We start from the raw sequence: 23,678 nt of genomic DNA, 5'->3' as shown, positions 1-23,678 counted from the left end.
ATTGTGGCTCATTTGCATTGTATAGCAGGAAACAACACAACAATGTAAAGTAATTTTCTTCCAATTAAACAAACAAACAAACAACCTTCCCTGAGGGTCTTTTGATCATGAACTGCCCATTCTCCCTGCTCAGCCATACTTTCCTTCATCACAACCTGGAGTCACTAGACCCGCTTTACTGGGTTGCAGGTGAGATGGCCCAACTTTAGTTCAGTAACAATGTCACAGAAATTTCCCAGAAAGAGGAAGTCAGGTACCACAGAGAGTAACTTAAACACATAATTCAAAGAAGCAGCTGATTCTCTGCAGCTTCAGTGTTTATAGCTTTTTCTACACACATTTTTCTTTCTTTCTTTTTATAGAGCAGAGACTTCATGAAACAAGGACGGTGAATCTGTTCATCACAGACCATAGAAGAGAAACCTGGAGAAAAGCATATCAGTAGGGAGACAGTTGCAATAACCTGGGTGGAAATACATTGCAAATGTTGAGGATGGGAGAGACAAGGTCATGCAGCAAGGGAGGGCTTCGGATTTATTTTAATAAAATCTGCTGGAATAAGAGCAAAACAATGGAAATAGGAAAGGATACAATTTTAAGGAAAGACAAAAAAAATAACACCAAAAGCAACTGAGGGATTGTATCCTTGAACAAAAGAGTATAATTCAACAGGGTATCTTACAGGAAAAGAAAAAGCATAAAGTTTAGATCTGTCACTCTGACTCTAAAGGAGGTTATACGAGGAGGAAACAGTGAAATCACTTCTAGTTCTGAGCACACCAGTGGGAACAAGAAATGTAATGGAAAGTCAAAAACGCTGTCCCTGGCCTGGATTGATAATTGCATTTTTGACAAGAAAGTGAACAGTTTGAAAAGATAATGGTAAAGTTGATACAGACCAAGAACCTACTTTGAAAAGTTTGTTGTAATGAAATTGATTTCAAGGAAGGAAACAGTCATAGCCTTAGGGAGGAGAACAACAAAGAAGAGGGGGAGAAAATTGTGAGTGCGTTTTTACAGCATTATTAAATCATTGAAAAAAGAGAGCCTACTTGAAATCAGAAACACTTATAAATCATAGTGCACATGCTATTATAAAATTAGTTTTCTTTTCCTTTCCAGAAAATACCCCTTCAGGTAAACTGTTTATTCATCTAGGCTGTTTGCAAAACACACATTGTAATTACAGCTTCCAACTGAGGGCCCTTTTATAGACTTTAATGAGCTTGCATACCTATTTATGCAATTTATCCAGACAAAACCCAGTTATGATTATCCCCACTTCACAGATAATCAAACTGATGTTCAGATGATTAGTGATTAGCTCATAGCCATCCCTGAAACAAAAAGCAAAATGCTGGTAGTCATAGCTTAAAATACACATGTAAACAGTGTTCCAGTGAAGGTTTCATGCTGTGTAGACAAAGGGGAAAGCTGCTTAGGAAATCTAATTAGAAAAATATATATATTGTAAAAAGTTTTGAAGAAAAGAAATAGGAAGATATGCAACTTTTGAAATTGTTTTACTTAAAATGTAAAAAAAATCCCTGTGATGAAATAATCTTGACTCTGGAATTCTAATATCTATAAGATAGAACTTGTAGAAATATAAATCTATGTTACTTGTGCTTAAGTTATTAATTTTGAATTCTAGCTAGTTATGATCTTTCTTCTAACTTTAAGAACACATGGAAAAATTACAGCAGTAATTGAGGTGGAGGAAAAAAGGAAATAGCCCGCTGTCCGCACATTAATGACTTGTTAGTAAAAGAGTTAAAGAATTAAAAAAAAAAAAAAACTGATGAAATGTGAACTCATTCTCAGGTAGAATATTCTTAAAGGTAAAATGCTGGATTACATCATCTGTTGTATTTTGAGTCCCTCATTACTCAAAGGATTTAGAAAACATCAAAAGAGCAATAGAAATGATCAAAGAACCACAGGCAGTGATAAAAAGATGAAAGGATCTCCTCAGAAGAGAGAAAATGATGTACAAAAGGAACTCTCTGCCTATCAAACACAAAATAGTGAAGAATAGCAGCATTCTTTTTTCCTCATGACACAATTTCAATAGAATTAAATATTTCCATGAAATAAAAATGTTAATTTTAGCACTGAAGATGAATAGCTGAGTCCCAGTTTAAAAAAAAAAATGTAATAAACCAAAGAGGAAAAGATAAAGAGGATGGCTTAGGGGTTGCTGCAGATCTCACAGGGAAGGTATGAAGGAGAGGGATGGTTCACAGCAGATGCTCTAAGTCCACGGGTTCTAAGTAGGACCACCTATGGAGTGATGGTGAGTCTGGAGGGACAGAGGACCAGAAGTTGGTCAGGACCTTGGTGCCTGCAGCACCTTTCCCCTGCAGAGCCCAGCTGCACACCCTCAGCAAAGAGGGTGGTTTGGCGATTACAGGTAGATGCTTCAGGTGGTAAATACCAACTTCCTGAGTCACATTTTTATAAAATGCAGCTTTATGGATGACTTTCTCAAATGTCCATGTGTTTTGGAAAGATCATTCAAGCATACCTTTATGCCAAAAGAAGATCCTTTTTGAACGTTAATAAACTGCCTATCTCAAAGGGAAAATACAGGGACTGGGGTGAGAGCAAATCACAGAAAACTTGGACAAGTGTGTGTAAACAGAAATCAAAGGCAGGTTAGGAGGAGACCGGAAGAGTTTCCTTCAACTGAAAAGGGACAAGTAACAGTCGTGGGGGCTTTCTCCTCACCTCTCCCCCTCCCAACACTCAGGGTCTACACAGCCTAGGCAGTGCTGGAAGAAATCATAATGCAATCAGACTTTGGGATTGCTGACGAAATCAGGCAAACAAATTAATTTTTAAATTATCTGCATTGAAATGGTATAACTCTGAATATTTTTAGAGGAAAGTTAAAATAAGTCACATACCATCCCAAGGTTCTTCAATACCTAAGCATATAAAGGGCTGGGGAGGGGCAATTTTTCTTTTTTTTTTATCATACTTCTATCTATAGCAGAGAATAAACAAAAGGATTTGTGTGAGTACAGAGCAAATCATATTTTAAGCTGTCACGTTTCAAATTATCTTCAATATTGAGAACTTTAAGAAACCCCGTCATCCTGGTGCAGGACCGGGGTGGCCACTAGGAGCCCTTCTCAGTGAGAGGAGGAGTCTGGCGGCCAGAAACATGGGGAATCAGCTCTGAGAAGTGGTCTGGAGCCTAACCCTCCTTTGCTGTGAGGATATGACATTTAGAAAAGCATCTGATTTACAGATTGTTTTCATTTTCCTCCATATATGTTGCAGCTCAGTGAGACCATATGGCTCAGCCTTCCACTACCCACTAGGCTTCATGTTCAACCTCCATCGTGACCTAATCCTGATCCTTCAAAATGATGCCTTCTTGCCTGAGTGGATGGTTACAAACCAGTCCTCCTATTCCATGATAAAATGTAGGGACTGCGCAGCATCGAGGGGCCTCTGACATGCCTCATCACAAACTCCCTTGCTATATATTTTGGCCCAGTTTTATTATAGGCATTATTGAATTGTTCTCTTTGTTGTTATTTAGTCGCTAAGTTGTGTCTGCCTCTTTGCGACCCCATGGGCTGTAGCCCATCAGGCTCCTCTGTCCATGAGATTTTCCAGGCAAGAATACTGGAGTGGGTTGCAATTTCCTTCTCCAGGGGATCTTCCTGACCAAGGGATTGAACTAGAGTCTCCTGCATTGGCAGGCAGAGAATTCTTTACTGCTGAGCCACCTGAGAAGTCCAAATTTTCCTCTACTATACTGAAAACCCAGCTCCTTTCCCTCCTTACTTTCACCTTTGTATTGAAATGTTCCCAGTTGGAGGGTCATCATTAACAGAGGTAACAATCACATCTCATTTGTCTTGCTAATCATTCCTGCAGTCAGTTTCCCATAGAAACCAAATACTGGTAGAATTGCTGATTGATATCTTTTTCCAAGCTGGAAGAAAAGCCTGCAGATGTCCTGTTCTATCTTTCATCAGAGATGAGGCTCTTAAAGGCCAGGGAAACATAAGCAGATTTAAGCAAGATTCAGGTCTCTTGGCTGCAGCTCTGTCCACTGAACTAGCCTGACCCCATCTGTGGTCCTGCCATGTTTTCAGACCTTTCTGGCCCAAGTACTGGTTGGACTGGCCTCTCAGCTAGTTTTTCTCTTCAACAGTCTCACTTTGCACTAACCTTTCTGCTCACTCCAAATTTCCAACAGAAAAGCTGAAAAACGTGGAGCTATATTTGCTGCCAGGTTAAGAAATATATCTAAAAGAAAATGCATTTGAGTTGAATCATAAAGAACCTTCTGTGATGAAAGGACCCTCTTGACTTAGAAACGTGAACCAGTGTGTGAGGATTAAACAATACAGCACATACAGAGAGAAGATCCACTGCTAACTTCTAAACCAGTCGTGCAATTCAAGAGCCATTTTCAAATCAACACAACTTAGTAATTCCACCAAGGACTCCAAAACAGACTTTTTAAGGTCATTGAAATTCTTAAGGAAGCAGGAATGTGGAAAAAAAAAAAAAAAGAACGATAAGTAAAACAGCTTGTGGGAAATTGAAGAACAAAGGATCTAAAGTGGATCCCATTGTATCTGACTCTAAAACCCAAGTGTTTCAGGAATCAAACCTGGACCATCAAACCCTCTGTCAAACCCTCTGGACATCAGAGAAGCAGGGAGACAGCAAGTGGCTAGAAAAATACACAGAACTGCATTCTACCTAGAGAGCTCACCTCATCGCCTGCAGCTCCCCTGCTGGTTTCAGTCACCCCTCACCCTCTTTTCTCCCTGGTAAATACCACTCACACCATGTCCTTCTCCTAACATGGAGACACAGTTGGGAACTGTCTCCAAGGCAAGTCTGCCCTGATGGTCTCAGCAAGCCCTAATACCTGGACAATTTCCAGGATGCCCCAACTCAGTTACTTTGAGAGTAAAACAGTCCATGAGGATCAATGTTAAGTAGGGATACTGGGATGTAGCTGCATCCAAGGGCCCTAAACCCAGACTTTAAATGTCAAATTTCTGCAAGAACCTTTCATGTGCTGCACCACCTGCTCTTCCAGCCTCTCCAATGCGATGTATTAAATATTCGATTGGGCTTCCCAGGGGCTTAGCCATTAAAGAATCCACCTGCAAAGTGGGAGACCTGGGTTTGATCCCTGGGTTGGGAAGATCCCCTGCGAGAGGGCATATCAACCCACTCCAGTATTCTTGCCTGGAGAATCCTCACCATGGACAGAGGAGCCTGGTGGGCTACAGTCCATGGGGTCACAAAGACTCAGGCATGACTTAGTGACTACAAAACAACAAATTTAATAAGCAGCTGATTCCACTTTACATAAAGGAGACAGTATTTATAATTCACTCATGAAGTGGAACTCAGGAAAAAGGAGAATTTTGGAGTAAGCTGTGCTTCTGATTGAACACGGTTCTCAAAGCCAGGGCCTTGCCTTAAGAACACAAACCCTTCCAACAAAAGAATGAGGAATTACTTAAAAAAACACAGTATGTATTTGCCATTTTATATGGTATTTCAAGTGATGATGATTAAGTGTCTAAAGAGATAAGTACTATCACTTCCCATCTTGGGATAAAGACACTTCAGACTCAGAGAGGTTAACTAATTTGCCCCAAGACATACAGCAAGTGAGGAAGAAGATTAGGGGCCCCAGACAGTCTGAGCCCACGGCCAGTCCAGATGGGAAAGAGGGTACATCTAGAGACCACTGCGAGTGCAGGTCACACAGTCAATTTTTCTCAAGGAAGAAGAGTAAATTCTGAAATTCACTCATCAAGCTGAGACTTATCTCAATTTATACATGAATTACCTGTTTCAAAAAGTTGTTAGAAACCACCATGGCCATTACCACTTGCCAGGTATCTTATATGCATCTTCTCAAATGGTCACAACCACCCCAGCCAGGCTGGTGGAAGTATTCCTCACTGATGGATGGGAGAATCTAGGCTCAGAGAGGTAGAGCAACTCACCCAAAGACACACAGCCATCAGGCGGCAAGTGCCAAGACCTCAATTCAGGTCCGTCTGACTTCAGTGGTGATCCTCTCTCCAAGGCAGAATGAGGAATTATCTTGATCGCGACACTATCCTAGTAGGAAGTTTGTTGTCATGTGTTTGTTTTTATTTTTTTGTTAATAATGGCCCATGTTAATACTCCTGTGTGTGTGTGTGTGTGTGCCAGTCACTCAGTTGTGTCCAACTCTATGTGACCCCATGGATTATAGCCTGGTGGGCTCCTCTGTCCATAGGATTTTTCAGGCGAGAATACTGGAGTGGGTTGCCATTTACTTCTTAAGGGAATCTTCCTGACCCAGGGATTGAACCCGAGTCTCCTGTGTCTCCTGCATTGCAGGCAAATTCTTTACCGGCTGAGCCATGTTAATATTATCAGTCTATAGGTAAAACAGCTGAAGTTGGGTTGGGTGCGTTTGGAATCTACCTGAATAAAACAGCAAACACATATAACCAGGTGATTTGAGCCTCAAACACTCAATTATTAATATGCTGGGCTATTAAATGGTTTAAATTTCAGTATCTAACCAGGTTATCAATATGTTTTTCTTTTTAAACATAACTTCTCTATTATAATGTAGACCTAAACAATTTTTTAATTTAATCAACAACAGCTCTGAGAAAATTCATACCCAGGAGCTATCATATAGATTTAATTTTTATATTCACCTCTACTAGTAATCTTGGTAATATTAAAGAGAGCCCTCTGATGAAGAGGTTTCTAATAATGTTGAAATGAGAGCTCTTTTGGCTGAGATACCATTTTTCTAATCTTGCTACATTGGTTTTCACACACATTACTCCACTGTTCATCTGTCAGATAACAGATACATCTTCTCCATGGGAGATTTGCAAAGGTAAAGCTGTGATAGGATCACAGTTTTCCTTCTCTACACTCACTCTATCCTAATATCTTTATATGGCTCTTGCTGTCTATCAAATAATGTCTTACAGTGAGTTTTTGCTTTTGGTAGTTAAACGTCTAGAATTAACAACATAAAGGAGGCAACTAGTATTTTTAGAAGCAGCACATGTCCATGGAGTTGTTTCTATGAACCATAAGAATTTCTCTTAGAACCTGTTTTCAGCTTACACATAAAAATACTGCATAGTTCAAAACTGACCAATAAAACTCTGCAACTCTCAATAGCCCTATGCAAAATGATTGTTGACCCTTGTCAAATTGCTCAACACCAACTGTCTAGTGAGCCTGTGATTGAGAAGTCCATTTACATGCTCAATATAAACCCAGTCGCTCTTTAACTCATATTCTTGGAGAAAAAAATACCTACTAGAAAAAGTCAATGAATCACTACTTATTCCTAGCAAAGAATAGTTTAAATTAGTCTCAACATTTTCAGTTATTGCATATATATAAACATATATAAACTTTACATATACTTTATGTATGCAATATATTAACACATTCAATGTTTACATATATTAACATAGTAAATGGGGTTCCCTCATAGCTCAGTTGGTAAAGAATCTGCCTACAATGCAGGAGACCCCAGTTTGATTCCTGGGTCAGGAAGATCTGCTGGAAAAGGGATAGGCTACCCACTCCAGTATACTTGAGTGGGGCTCAGCTGGTAAAGAATCCCACCTCCCAGTGGGAGACCTGGGTTTGATTCTGGGTTGGGAAGATCCTGTGGAGAAGGAAAAGGCTACCCACTCCAGTATTCAGGCCTGGAGAATTCCATGGACAGTATAGTCCATGGGGTCACAAAGAGTCATAGTAAATGTTCAAAACTATTTCCCAAATACCCACTTATGCATGAATTCTTCTGTAATAATAAAAAATGAAAACTAACAAATGAAAAGTAGCCCAGCAAGAATATGTGTGTATGTATGTGTGTGTGTAAGTGTGTGCTTAGTCTCTCAGTTGTGTCTGACTCTTGGTGACCCATGGACTGCAGCCCACCAGGCTCCTCTGTCCATGGAATTCTCCAGGCAAGAATACTGGAGTGGGTTGCCATTCCCTTCTCCAAGGATCTTTTTGACCCAGGGACCGAACCCAGGTCTCCTGCATTGCAGATGGATTCTTTACCACTGAGCCACAAGGGAAGCCCAAGAATATGACAACCAAGAATTTAAACATTGCAAGTATATTCAATAGAGTAAAATATTTTAAAAAAGCAACTAAAAAGTAGGTAATGCCTGTTTTCAACTCATTTGCACAGTTATATGATCAAGTTAATAAAACAAACATGAATGTATCAAATAATTTTCTGAGTTAGAAATACAGTGTATTTCACACTCTACTTTGTTATTTTCTTATATTTGTATAAGGTATCCACTTTGTTCCTTTTTCCTCATTTGCATCATTACCTAAAATTACCTTCTCTCAATTCTAAAATTCAAGTTCCCAGAAGAGCCAAGGTTCAACACTGCGAACCGGGCTCAGAACCTGGCTGAAGCTAAGTAATTGCTGGTGGGAGGGTGAGTTCTCCAAACCCGAAATGATGCTATTTTGTCAATCACAGTTATTAGCTCCCTATGAGGACACTGTGTACTCTGGGGTAGCCTGGAGACAGAAAGCTGAATCAAATGGGTCTCTCTTCTCAAGGACTAATAATTAAAAATGTCATCTTGGGTAAAAGGGAGATGAGAGCTGATGGAAACACTGGAAGGACTCCTACTGAGAGAAGCCTCCTTTCACTAGAGATGGGCCCTGATGTTCCCAGGTGGAGACACAGGTCAGGGACCCCTTGTGGAGGGAATCGCACAAGTACTGAAATGGGAAAGGGGGCGACGTGTGAGGGACAGGCGTGGCCATGGCACAGAGCAGAGGAGCGGTCACTGAGGGACTGACCTCACGGCTGAGGCTGGTCACAGGGTCCAGCAGACAGGAGTGAGCCCTGTCTATCTCCTGGCACTGGTCCTGGGGTTCCAGGAGCCTCACAGCTGCTCCCTCTCCCAGGAAGGCCCTTGCCATGCAGCACCAGCATCACAGACCTGCAGATGTTTACACACCCCGCCGTCTTGCACTCGCCTCACCAAGAGCTCGGCGGGCCTGAATCCACAGGCAGGGCGAGAAGCAGAAGACACCAACAGAAGGCCTAACCACAGACACGTGGGGAGATGGTCCCTCTGGCATTGGGGGGTTGACCAAAATGTGGACGCAGGGCTCTTGGAATTCACGGATGATCCAGGGAAAGGAAGCTGGCGGGTCACAGTCAAGGGCCCCAGCAGTTAGGAAGTGGGTGCCATGGAGGCAAGTGACCAGAAAGCGACTCAAGCACAGGAGAGTGAGGTGTGGACATGGGGACAGACTGAATCTGGATCAGAGCAGCACCAGCAAGTGTGATCAAGCATGGGAGAGTGAGGCGTGGACACATGGACAGATTGAGTTTGTATCAGAACCAGCAACCAGAAAGATCCTTTGCTGTCTGTTGCCTTCTCTGCCACTGGGCTAGAATTCCATAAACCCTTAAAAGCCTAAATTAAATTCTTAAAAAAAAAAAAAAAGCTAGCATGTGCCTAAAACTATTAACAAGGGGCAAGTGTCCTACATGATACTAAAATGATCTAAACAGTCCATGCACTGGCTACCACTTTGGACATCCCCCATTTCCTGCACTTATTTAGGGAGAAGCTACATGCCTTCCACCTGGTCCAGAGGCTCGGGGTTCATGTGGCATCAGAAGATCCATGCACTGCAGAGCTCCAACCCACGGGACAGACAGCAAAATGACTGCTAGGAGGAAGGCGGTTCACTGTGGACGAGGAATGTGTGCACAGAGCATCCATGATAAACTCCCCCCAGCCGCAAGGGAAAGAGGCAGAGATACTCTGCTCAGTGAGAACAGCAGGGGACCTCTGTGGCTGCGGCTGTTAGAGGTGCCACGGGGAATCCCTGCACTCCTTGCTTGGGGATGACAAAAATGGACAATGCTAGAGAGAGGCATGGAGAAGGCAATGACAACCCAGTCCAATACTCTAGCCTGGAAAATCCCATGGAAGGAGGAACCTGGTGGGCTGCAGTCCATGGGGTCGCCAAGAGTCAAACAACTGAGCGACTTCACTTTCAATTTTCACTTTCATGCATTGGAGAAGGAAATGGCAACCCACTCCAGTGTTCTTGCCTGGAGAATTCCAGGGACAGAAGAGCCTGGTGGGCTGCCGTCTATGGGGTCACACAGAGTCAGACACAACTGAAGTGACTTAGCAGCAGCAGCAGCAGAGAGAAGCGTGGAGCTGGGAGCTGAGAACCTTCAGGGAACTGGGTCCAGGTCCCCCTGACATGACAGCCACCGGACCAGCAGAGGGGAAAGCAGAAAATAAGGGAATCTAGAATGGGCAGGAGAGGAAGGTGGCCTTGAGTACGTATTGTGCATTTTTCTAGGAAATGAGGCCCATTAGAATCCTGGAGAGCTTTTTCCCAGGGGAGGAGTAGTGAGCGTTTCTGGGGTGGTGAACCTTGGGCACCACAGCGGCCAAGGCCACTGGAACTCACAGCTGCATCCCTGCCTGGGAATCACATCAAACAGGGTTGTGTCTGCTCCCTGGGGGCACTGCATCCATGGTTAATGGTACCAGTCCTGCCCGCTCTCTTCAGTTTGGGAAAGCTCTGGAGGGCGTCCCTAGGATAAGCCAGCATTCCACATGGACCTGTGACCGATTCAGCGGCTCCTTCTCTGCCTCCATCTCCTCCTTGAAGGTATCTCAGAGAGTCCCCCCAGTACACGTTTCCAAACAAGTCTGGCTCAGTCAGCATTCAGCACAAAGGGTAATTCGTCATGGATTTAAATCAGGTCCTTGAAAACATTTTAAAATACACATTAGGTATGAGACCATATCTATTGTGGACAAGGGTAACACACATCATAAACCCTTGATGGGTTCATCTTGGATTTTGCACAAAATTAAAACACAATTTTTAGTTGAACCATAGAGAAGGCTGAGCACCGAAGAACTGATGCTTTTAAACTGTGCTGCTGGAAAAGACTCTTGAGAGTCCCTTGGACTGCAGGGAGATCGTACCAGTCTGTCCTAAAGGAAATCAAGCCTGAATAGTCACTGGAAGGACTGGTGCTGGAGCCTAATCGCTATTACTTTGGCCACCTGACATAAAAAGCCAACTCATTAGAAAAGACCCTGATGCTGGGAAGGATTGAAGGCAGGAGAAGAAGGGGGCAACAGGAGATGACACGATTGGTCCGCATCACCGACTCAATGGACACGAGTTTGAGCAAAGTCACAGAGATAGTGAAGGACAGAGAAGCCTGGAGTGTTGCAGTCCAAGGGGTCGCAGAGAGTCAGACACAACTTGCTGACTGAACAACAACAACCTTGTGTTTAGGGTTTAGGCATCACTCTTAGCCTCACAGGCACAATCCTGCCCGACCTTGTCTGAGTATCAGCTTCAGGCTACAAGGCCAGGGCCACGGGCTAACGTTACATATGGACCAGCAGGCTCTCCTCTGTTCAGTGGTCACACACTGCACCTCTACACCTACTTGGGTCCCTTTGAAATGTGTGATTACTCACACAAGGGGCTACAAAGGGTCTGTCTTATCAGTCAGAGTGAACCCAATCATTCAAGTAGAGTGAGTGTGTTGATCAGGGTTCTTCAGAGAAACAGAACCAACAGGATATTTCTATCTTTATCTCCATCGCTATGTCCATATCCAGCTCCAACTCTATATCTGTCTATCCATTGACTATCAAAATGAATTTATTATAAGGAATCAGCTTATATGTTTACAGCAACTGAAGTGTCCAGACCCAAGAGAGCCAATGATGTAAGTCCCAGTCCAAATCAGGGTCCAAAGGCAAGAGATGCCAGTGTCCCAGTTCAAAGACAGATGGACAGAGGGAGCAGCTTTTCTTCCTTCAGCCTGTCCTTTGATTTAGACCTTTATCTGATTTGATGAGGCCCATCCACACTGGGGAGGGTGACCTGCTTTACTCAGTCCACCAATTCAAATGCTGACTTCACCCATAAACACCCCTACAGACACACCCAGAACAATGTCTGCTGGAGCGTGTGGCTGCTCTGGGACCAGCCATCACAAGAGTCACAGCGCAACTGCTCAAAGCTTGGACAACCCTGGTTCTGTAGCAGCAATTCTGTTCACCAGGAATGGTGCAGACAACAGCTCTCTGAACTAGGTCATGTTCCTTTCTGGTAAACTCATCACAGACCCCTGGGATTATGGGGTACAGACCGAGGTGCCGACACAAATCTTCACCCCTCAGCAATGTGTCCACAGGGCCTGGGACATAGCTCTGTCTCTGAAACAGCAACAGTGAGCTCTATTTTCACAGAAACAATTCTAAAATAGCCGAAACAAGCCTCAAATAGGTCTTGTTTTACCACACAGCGGCACATCACAGGGGACATTTCCTTTCATTTACCCCCTGCTAAAATTCAAATAGCTATGGAAAATTACATAAAACATGATTTGTGGAAATCAGTTCAACAACATGTGTAATGAACTCTAACCAAACATTATTTTTGTGACAAAAAAATGATACAGAATTAACCCGCTTAACTGGAGACAGTGAAGCCATAAAAATACAGGGCTGCCAGCACTGGGAACTCAGGACTGTTTGAACAAATATGCAGGTACTTTGCTTGTTTCCTGTCCACCTTCCTCAGTGCTGGAGAGACTGTGGTCGTGGGAAGCCCACCCCTGAACTGATATTTTGTTTTCCTTTCTCCTCTAGTGAATAAAAATGATCTGCTGTAGCATACGAAGTATGCTGTTTTAAATGTATTAAATGTCAAACTCTATTTCATTATTATATTTTGACAAAAATTCTTCTGTATTATGAAATGAAATTTAACATTGATTTACAAAATTATTTATACTCAGCATTTACCTTTGTAATTTATGATAGAAATTTTGAAATATAAAGTAGAAAAACTATGCACTAAGCCAGTTAACTTTCCATATATATATATATATATATATATATGTATGTATTAGAATTATCATTAGTCACTCAGTCATGTCTGATTCTTTGCGACCCCATGGACTATAGCTCTCCAGGTTCCTCTGTGCATGGGATTCTTCAGGAAAGAATACTGGAGTGGGTAGCCATTCCCTTCTCCAGAGGATCTACCCAACTCAGGGATAAAATCCAGGTCACCTGCAGTGCAGGCAGATTTTTTACTATCTCAGCCACCAGGGTAGCCCATATATATTAACTATACATATATGTGAATTCCCTGGGGAAGGCAACATCGACCCACTCTAAGTATTCTGGCCTGGAGAATTCCTTGGGGTCTCAAAGAGTTGGACACCAATGAGTGACTTTCACTGTGAATTACATATATGAATTATGTATGATTTATGTATTTATGAATTATATTTGTATAAATTATACAAAATTATATAATATATAATGATTATATATTCAGTTCAGTTCAGCTGCTCAGTCAAGTCCGACTCTTTGTGACCCCATGGACTGCAGCACGCCTGTCTTCCCAGTCCAATACCAACTCCTGAAGCTTGCTTAAACTCATGTCCATTGAGTCGGTGATGCCATCCAACCATCTCATCCTCTGTTGGCCCCTTCTCCTCCTGCCTTCAATCTTCCCCAGCATCAGGGTCTTTTACAATGAGTCAGTTCTTTGGATCAGGTGGCTAAAGTGTTGGAGTTTCAGCTTCAGCATCAGTCCTTCCAATGAATATTCAGGACTGATTTCCTTTAGGATAGACTGGTAGGATCTCCCTGAAGTCCAAGGGACTCTCAAGAGTCTTCTCCAACACCACAGTTTGAAAGCATCTATTCTTTGGTGCTCAGCTTTCTTTATAGTCCAGCTCTCACATCCATACATGACTACTTGAAAACCATAGCTTTGACTAGGTAGACTTTTGTTGGCAAAGAAAAGTCTCTGCTTTTTAATATGCTGTCTAGGTTGCTCATAGCTTTTCTTCCAAGGAGCAAGCGTCTTTTAATTTCATGGCTGCAGTCACCATCGGCAGTGATTTTGGAGCCTCCCAAAATAAAGTCTCTTACTGTTTTCATTATTTCCCCATCTATTTGCCATGAAGTGATGGGACCAGATGCCATGATCTTAGTTTTCCAAATGTTGAGTTTTAAGCCAACTTTTTCACTCTCCTCTCTCACTTTCATCAAAAGGCTCTTTAGTTCTTCACTTTCTGTCATAAGGGTGGTGTTATCTGAGGTTTTTGATATTTCTCCTGGCAATCTTGATTCCAGCTTGTGCTTCTTCCAGCCCAGTGTTTCTTATGATGTATTCTGCATAGAAGTTAAATAAGCAGGATAACAATATACAGCTTTGACATACTTCTTTCCCTATTTGGAACCACTCTGCTTCCATGTCCAGTTCTAACTGTTGCTTTTTGATCTGCATACATATTTCTCAGGAGGCAGGTCAGGTGGTCTGGTATTTCCATCTCTTGAAGAATTTTCCACAGTTTATTGTGATCCAGCCAAAGGCTTTGGCATAGTCAATAAAGCAGAAGTAGATGTTTTTCTGGAACTCTTATGGTTTTTCGATGATCCAATGGATGTTGGCAATTTGATCTCTGGTTCCTCTGCCTTTTCTAAATCCAGCTTGAACATCTGGAAGTTCACGGTTCATGTACTGTTGAAACCTGGCTTGGAGAATTTTGAGAATTACTCTACTAGCGTGTGAGGTGAGTGCAATTGTGCAGTAGTTTGAGCATTCTTTGGCATTTCCTTTCCCTGGGGTTGGAATAAAAACTGACTTTTTCCAGTCCTGTGGCCACTGCTGAGTTTTCCAAATTTGCTGGCATATTGAGAGCAACACTTTCACAGCATCATCTTTTAGGATTTGAAATAGCTCAACTGGAATTCCATAACCTCCACTAGCTTTGTAGTGATGCTTTCTAAGGCCCAATTGACTTCACATTCCAGGATGTCTGGCTCTAGGTGAGTGATCACACCATCATGGCTATCTGGGTCATGAAGACCTTTTCTGTATAGTTCTTCTGTGTATTCTTGCCACCTCTTCTTAATATCTTCTGCTTCTGTTAGGTCCATAACATTTCTGCCCGTAATTGTGCCCAAGTTTGCATGAAATGTTCCTTTGGTATCTCTAATTTTCTTGAAAAATTTTCTTGAAAATTAGTTATATATTATATATACATAATAAGTTTTGTAGTATAATGGATGGGTAATGCTGCTTGCACAGCTGTATTATAATTATTTATACCATATTTTTTCCTTTTTGGTTTTTTAATTGATTACTTTGAACTAAATATTTTCATATACAAAAAATTTTTAAACAACAAATCTCACCTCTCTTAGCTTGCCTTCTCAGACACCTGAAATACCTCCCTAAAGAGTTACTGCTTTTTAAACTTTGCATAATATTTTGCCAATACTTTTCTTAATTATCAGAATATTCTCTCTCTCCATATACACACACTTATATACACAGATGTGTGTGTGTGTGTGTGTGTGTGCACGCGCACATGTGTTCAGTCATGTTCAGTCACTCAGTCTTGTCCAACTTCAACTCCATGGATTACATACCATCAAGTGTCTCTGTCCATGGGATTCTCCAGGCAAGAATACTGGAGTGGGTTGTCATTTCCTTCTCCAGGGAATCTTTCTGACCCAGGGATCCAGAACTAGTCTCCTGCTTGGCGGGCGGACTCTACCACTGAGCCACATGGGAAGCCCAGGGAAACTAGTATCATTATTATTTTCTCCCTTGTATTTTTAAAAAGAGGAATGTGACACACAGGAGGTTAGACAGCTCACTCTAAGTTGCACAGCTGAGTGACAGAGTGAGGGCCTGGGTAGTCTGGCTTCAGAGCCTACATCCTGAACCATTACAACAAATGTTACTTACACGTACTGTTAAAACCTAGAAAGTGAAACACATGTAAGGATTAGTGGTATCTATTTTCTGATCATATAATAGACAACTACATTTTCAGTCAAATAATGTGATTATTTATATATTTGATTGGAGAAGGAAATGGCAACCCACTCCAATACTCTTGCCTGGGAAATCTCATGGACAGAGGAACCTGGCAGGCTACAGTCCCTGGGGTCACAAGAGTCAGACACAACTTAGTGATTAAATCACCACCATATATTTGATGATCACCTGTACAAAATGCTTTTATTAAAAAAAAGTTTTTATTTTATTGCCAATTTATAGCTTGATATAGCACTCTGGAAATAATAGTTTCAAGGATTAATTAAGTTGTTGAATTTTTTTCAATGAACTCTGTTATCAGTGGAGCCAGTAAGATGCTTAAAAAACTGTATCAAAGAAGAATTCAAAGAAAATGTACATATAGATAATTAGCAATACTGAAACAAAACTGCTAATAGATGCAAAAGTCTTCAATATTCACAATTGAATCTCCCCCATGCCAATTTTCTATTTTTTTCTGAAAATAACTTACAAATTCTTTCTTTATACGGGTCCCCTAACAGTAAAATAATCCAAATAAAATAACCACTATTTCTACTTTATTACAGTTCTTTAAAATTTGTTACTTCTTTGAATTTTGAAACTTATGGAAAATATCTAAAGTTTTTAAAATTTAAATAGTTATGTGGGACAATGTTTTATTCTGAATACTTACATTTTCTTAGATTATGGTTTATAATAAGTGGTTTCCTTCAAATAGTAGATCTTTTCGGTGTCAGTAAAAATTGTATGTTTAAGATGCAATTTCCTGGTAATTTTGATCAACTATCAGTGCCAAGGTATTTGCAGGAGAGTATAAAACAATCCTGAAAAGGCTTCTCATGACTATAACTTGAATTCAAGATGAGAACGGGTTCTTTTCAAACTTACTGAAAACGACTTCAAATCAGTCATGGTTTTCGAAATACGTCAGTATATTCAAGGGCTTCCCTGGTGGTTAGATGGTAAAGAATCTGCCTGCAATGCAGGAGATCCAGGTTTGACCTCTGGGTCTTAATAATCCCCTGGAAAAGGGAATTGAACCCACTCCAGTATTCTTGCCTGGAAAATCCCATTGACAGAGAAGCTTGGTGGGCTACAGTCCCATGGGGTTGTGTCGAGTTGGACACGACTGAGTGACTTTCACTCACTCACTCACAGTATATGTAAACAGCAGCTTAGATATATATTTTAAGTTTTATAAATAAGTTGTTTTATATAATAATTTATAAAACATTATTGATATTAGTAAGGTCACCACATCATTTCTGGGGACACATTTCATTTCTTTGTCAAATACACGAAGGATCTAAGCTGAAGATACAAGCAGTACATCCATCACTGCTTTGATTTTGCATAAACGCAAAGGAAGAATTTAATATGCCCATGAGCCTTCTTAAATGTTTATTTCTTGAGTTAAAACGATGTAATTACTGATACAGAGAACATGAAAGGAAGGCTCTACAGTTGAATGGTCTGTGAGTTCCTGTGTGTATCTTTTTGCCAGTTAAAACAGATGTGCTTCCCGATAGCTATGCCTTGAGGTTGGAATATAATGAAGATCATTTCCGCTCTTCCTCTTCTGGTCTTGGATCCCCTTCTAATTTGTCTCACTCTCAGTTCTTTACCATTTCTAGCAATAAAGAGCCGACCCATAGATCCTGGGATGCCCCAAGACACATGCTGAGGGCTGGCTGGCTGCCACATTGTCACCTTTAGAACCAAAGTGCATGAGAAGGGAGTTACGTGGACTAAACCTCTGAGAACCTGAAATTGGAAGGCAGCTTGCTGATTTTGTTTTTTGAACTGTGGCAGTGAGAAAGGATTTTTGTTTTGTTTCTTCTGTTTTTGGTGGGAATAAGGAAGAGATAATTTAGTTTTTAAAGATATTGTCATTGGATAAAGATTTTCCTGTGAGTCTAGAACTGTTTGTGAATGTCTAACAGAAGGAAATATCACTGATTTCCCAGAAGATGTTGTAGGACACTTGAGAAAAAGCAGGGCTGAGCTGAGGCTGACAATATAGACGGGCACTTGAGTTTGGTAGCTGTGTCTTGCACCTCCAGCCAATACTTAAGTCAACAGCTGAATATCTGAGGGTCTTGCAAAACCATGAAAATGTAGGTCACCTCAGGTGCATTATATTATTCTTTCTACTTCTGTTTACATTTTGAAATTTTTCAAAATTAAAAAAAAAAGTTTTGAAAGATAGCTATCAATATGCCGCAGACAAAAGTTGTGTTTCTGGGACTTCCCTGGGGGCCCAGGGGTTAAGAATGCCCTTTGCAATGCAGAGGCCTGCTCGGAGAACTAAGATCCCACATGGTGTGGAGGACCTAAGCCTCGAGCCGCAGACTACGGAAGCCCACGCTCTCGAGGACCCGCGTGCCTCCACTGCTGCACCACAGACGCAGAGTCCACGCTCCGCAGAACAGGTGCCACGCGCCCCGCCTAGGATCTGACGCAGGCACAGAACTACAGACGTGTTCCCTAGGACATCCACATGAGACAATGTAGGTGGAACAGTGAGACAGTTTACACAGGCAGCACCCAGAGCGCAGGCCCCGGGTCACCTGCACAGTAGCTACTTCACTACAGCAACTCTCAGCATCCCACAACTCAGGGATGAAGCCAGCTTCCCCAAAGGAACCTTCTTTTCTTCAGAGCAAGCAGTCATAACTCTCAAAGCAAGGTTGTTAGTAGAGTCTCCCCAACTCTGTCAAGATCTCCCTGTGTTCCATTAAAAAACCCACACATTTGTACATGAGGATGCATATAATAAGCTTCGTTGAATCAATGCTGTTGAAATCCATACTCTGTTCTAAATGTTCCCCTTAGTTACAACCATGACAGCTTCCTCCCAGGAAGAGAGAAAATGCCAAGATCTACAAGTACGGACAATTCCATTGCTTGCACGTGATTCTTAATGTCACTCTCCATTTTGCCACCATAATGGCCAGCCAAGCTCTCAAACATTTCCTGCTTGCTAAAAAGAGCTCTAAATACAACTATAACTAAGGAAGTTGCAAATAAGTCCCTATTTTTAAACATTGTTCTCACTTATCACTTTCATTTATATCTGAAACGTAGAGAACGACCGTGGCCCTCTGCGAGAAAGGGGGCTTTATGTGTTCGGATCTTACCTTGGTAAACGGCTTTAAATCCAGGCGAGGCTATGCTGTCATCAGACTGTAGGTGCAGCCACATCTGGTTGCTCATACTCACGATGAGGTCAGGAACACTGGATCCAGTGAGTCTGCAGAGACAAGAAACGCCAAAACCATGGTTTAATGTACCAAATAGCTCCACTTTTACCTTGATGGGGCTGGGTGGGGTGTCCTTCTACTTAAACAGGCAAGCCATATACATATAAGACCCTCCTTCAAAGAATCTATAGCCATTTGTAATTTATATTCATAATCACAATATCACTGACCTTTTACAGTAATGATTCTATATTATAACTGAAAATTTGTATCTTTGACTTTAAAAGTCGACATATGGTGACTGACACTACTGTGTGTCTGGCACTGAAAGTTTCTTTTACTGTTGTTTAGTTGTTCAGTTGTGTCTGACTCTTTGTGACCCCATGGACTGCAGCACACCAGGCCTCCCTGTCTAACATCTCCCAGAGTTGACTCTAACTCATGTCCATTGAGTCGATGATGCTATCTAACCATCTTATCCTCTGTCATCCCCTTCTTCTGCTTTCAATCTGTCCCAGCATCAGGGTCTTTCCAATGAGTCAGCTCTTCACATCAAGTGGTCAAAGTATTGGAGTTTCAGCTCCAGCATCAGTCCTTCCAATGAATATTCAGGATTGATTTCCTTTAAGATTGACTGGTCTGATCTCCTTGCAGTCCAAGGGACTCTTAAGAGTCTTCTTCAACACGACAGTTTGAAAGCATCAGTTCTTCAGTGCTCAGCCTTCTTTATGATCCAACTCTCACATCCGTACATGACTACTGTAAAAACCATAACTTTTACTATATGGACCTTTGTTGGCAAAGTAATGTTGGCTTTTTAACATGCTGTCTAGGTGAGTCATAGCTTTTCTTCCAAGAGACAAATGTCTTTTAATTTCATGGCTGCAGTCACCATCTGCAGTGATTTTGGAGCCTAAGAAAATAAAGTCTGTTACTGTTTCCATTGTTTCTCCATCCATTTGCCTTGAAGTGATGGGCCCAGTTGCCATGATCTTAATTTTTTAAATGTTGAGTTTTAGGGCAGTTTTTTCACTCTCCTCTTTCACTTTTATCAAGAGGTTCTTTAGCTCCTCTTCACTTTCTGCCACATGGGGGGTGTCACTCTGCATATGTGAGGTTATTGTTATTTCTCCTGGCAATCTTGATTCCAGCTTGTGCTTCATCCAGCCCAGCATTTCATGTGATATACTCTGCAAAGAGTCGGACATGACTGAGTGACAAAGCACACACATACACACATAATCTGCATATAAGTTAAATAAGCAGGGTGACAATATACAGCCTGGATGTACTCCTTTCTCAATTTGGAACCAGTCTGTTGCCACATGTCCAGTCTAACTGTTGCTTCTTGACCTGCACACAGGTTTCTCAGGAAACAGGTCAGGTGGTTCGGTATTCCCATCTCTTGAAGAATTTTCCAGTTTGTTGTGATCCACACAGTCAAAGGCTTTACACAGTCAAGGAATCAGAAGTAGATGTTTTCCTGAAATTCTTTTGCTTTTTCTATGATCCAGGGAATGTTGGCAATTTGATTGCTGGTTCCTCTGCCTTTTCTAAATCTAGCTTGAACATCTAGAAGTTCTCGGTTCACGTACTGTTGAGGCCTGACTTGGAAAATTTTGAGCATTACTTTGCTAGCGTGTGAGATAAGTGCAATTGTGCAGTAGTTTGAACATTCTTTTTCATTGGCTTTCTTTGGGATTACAATGAAAACTGACCTTTTCCAGTCCTGTGGCCACTGCTGAGTTTTCCAAATTTGCTGGCATATTGGCTACAGTACATTAACAGCATCATCTTTTAAGAATTTGAAATAACTCAGCTGGAATTCCTCACCTCCACTAGCTTTGTTCATAGTAATGCTTCCTAAGGCACACTTGATTTCACATTCCAGGATGTCTGGCTCTAGGTGAGTGATCACACTATTGTGGTTATGTGGGTCATTAAGATCTCTTTTGTAGAGGCCTTCTGTATATTCTTACCACCTCTTCTTAATATTGTCTGCTTCTGTTAGCTCCATACCATTTCTGTCTTTATTGTGCCCATCTTTGCATGAAATGTTCCCTTGGTATCTCTAATTTTGTTGAAGAGATCTCTAGTCTTTCCCATTTTATTGTTTTCCTCTATTTCTCTGCATTGTTCACTTAGGAAGGCTTTCTTATTTCTTCTTGCTACTCTTTGGAACTCTGCATTCAAATGGGTGTATCTTTCCTTTTCTCCTTTGCCTTTCTCTTCTCTTCTTTTCTCAGCTATTAGTAAGCCCTCCTCAGACAACCACTTTGCCTTTTGCATTTCTTTTTCTTGGTAATGGTTTTGATCACTGCTTCCTGTACAAGTCTCTGGGTGCAGAATTGTCCATGCTCAAATGGGGGCAGCACTGGACAAACTGGCAGGTTTGGTCACCCTCTGTGGTGGACAGAAGTCCCTTCCTGCTGGATGAGGGACAACATCACACCATGAACATGGAAGCCTGTCTAAGCCAAGAAAATTCTGTTCATTCACACAATGCGTGGCTTGCACAGTCTGGAATTTTTATGTACCTTTACCACAAAATGCCTTTAAAAATTATACCTGAGGATGGACTCTTCTTGAGCACTAAAGATAAATACCAAGCCATGGAATGACAGGGAGGAAACATGAACACACTAACTAAGTGACAAAAACCCATCTAAAAAGGCTGCATACAGTAGGAGTCCAACTCTAGGACTTTCTGGAAAAGGCAAAACTATGAAGACAGTTAAAAAAAAAATTCAGTCGTTGCCAGGGGGTGGGAAGTGGGAGGGATGAACAGGTTCAGCATGGGGATTTTTTTGGGTAGTAAAGCTACTCTTCATGATACTGCAATAATGAATATATTACAGATACATGATGGATATTGTAAAGATGGCTACACGTCACTGTACATTTGTCCAAACCCACAGGCTTCATCACTGAGAGTGAATCCTAATGTAAACCATGAAGTTGGGTGATGATGATGTGCCCACAGAGGCTCATCTTTGGTAAAAAAAAAAAAAAAAAAAATGCAGCACTTCGTGTGGGATCTTAATAATGGTGGGGGTAGGGGGCTGTGCATGTCCACAGACAGTGGTGGTGTGGAAAGCTCTGTACCTCCCTCTTAGTTTTGCTCTGAAAATAAACTGGCTGTAAACAAAGCTAGGGGACACACACACACACAGAGGAACTCAAAGGTGACCACACGTTAGAAGAATACTGACCAGGAGAACAGCACACACAGCTGACAGAATTGGCAAATGCACTGAAGGTCCCTTCTGCGTCTTAACGCCCAGGTCATAGCGAACAGAAGTTTCAGTGAAGCATTCATCGTGTGTTAACAAAACAGTCACACAGCGGCCGCCATCAGCCAGTGAGAGGAAACACTAAATTCATTGACTAAAGTCAACATGCGGACGGAAAAGCACGCGGAAAGGGAACAAGTGTAAGAAAGAAAAAGTCAATTCAGCCCAAACCAACGTCTGCAGAGAGGAAGCTCCGCTGTCAGCAAAGTTGTTTTGGGGGTAGGAGCGCCTGGTCCGCCCCGTGGATCACACCATGGGGGTCAGCACTGCCTTCTCAAGAGCTCGGCTCTTCAGAGGAAGATGGGCAACGGTTATTATACGCACAGGTCCTCAGGGTCACATGGACGAGAGAAGGGTTTCAGCGAGAGATGGGCAGGCGCGGAACAGGTGCTTCTTTCTGAAGATTCACCCGTACATGCTGCTCTATGTGCTTGTTTGAAGACAGAGTTTTTTTCCCTTCCCTGTGCATAGATTTTATTCACATGTAACATACCAAACATGGCAGCGAGCACGGATGTTTGGCATTAAAGTCTGCTCTGATTTAGAAAGCTAAACGATTCTTCCTTCTGTTGTCCAGTCCTTCCAGAAAGTATATTTGTCTAGCCTTTTGCTTTCAATTATTCTATGTACATAAACATCTTACATTTGTCTCTTACAAGCGTCAAATATTTGTTTCATATTTTCTCAATTTTTATTTCATTTACATTATTCTTATCCAGAGATTTTAGACTTTTATTTAGAATATAATTACTAGTAAATGAAAGCTCATATTTCTGGTGTTCTTGCTTTTTTGATTAGCTAATGTTTTTACTGTCTCTTTAACAGCTTGTTTCTTTCCCCTAAAACTACAAAGATACCATTCTGTTGTCTTTTTACTTCTTTTATTTATATTGAGAATACTCCTATCAATCTTATATTTGCCCCTTTGAGAATAAAACTTCATTGCTTATGCTATCTGTAAGATTTCCCTCTGTTTTTCAGCAAATTTATTATAATGTGCCAGGCTGAGGTTTCTCTTGTATTGTGCCAAATGTCTTCTAGAATTTCTTGAGGCTTTATCCTGATGCCTGTTGTTAACATTGGAAAATTCTTTATGATAATGTTTTCAATATTAGTTATGTCCCATTTTCTCTTTCTCTGCTTCAATTTCAATTACACATGTATCTTCTGTACATTTTCTTCTGCCTTAGGTTGAATATTTTCTACTATTCAACCTTCCAGTTCAGGCCATATCTATTGAGTTCTTTATTTCAGATGTTGT

General features: G+C 41.5%; 1 protein-coding gene across 3 annotated transcripts in view; it reads right to left on the bottom strand.

Annotated features, from left to right (window-relative positions):
• Positions 1–23,678, bottom strand: part of CSMD1 (CUB and Sushi multiple domains 1) — a 2,066,326-nt gene that overhangs the window by 445,928 nt on the left and 1,596,720 nt on the right. For all 3 annotated transcript variants that reach the window (XM_025272930.3, XM_044938991.2, XM_044938996.2), the window contains one exon: positions 19,062–19,174. In XM_025272930.3, the coding sequence (XP_025128715.3) occupies positions 19,062–19,174 (113 nt within the window). The remainder of the gene's footprint in view (positions 1–19,061; positions 19,175–23,678) is intronic.

Source organism: Bubalus bubalis, chromosome 1 (genome assembly GCF_019923935.1).
Source record: "Bubalus bubalis isolate 160015118507 breed Murrah chromosome 1, NDDB_SH_1, whole genome shotgun sequence".
Taxonomy (NCBI): domain Eukaryota; kingdom Metazoa; phylum Chordata; class Mammalia; order Artiodactyla; family Bovidae; genus Bubalus; species Bubalus bubalis.
The sequence above is the reverse complement of the archived record's forward strand: the minus strand, read 5'-3'. Positions and strand labels throughout refer to the sequence as shown.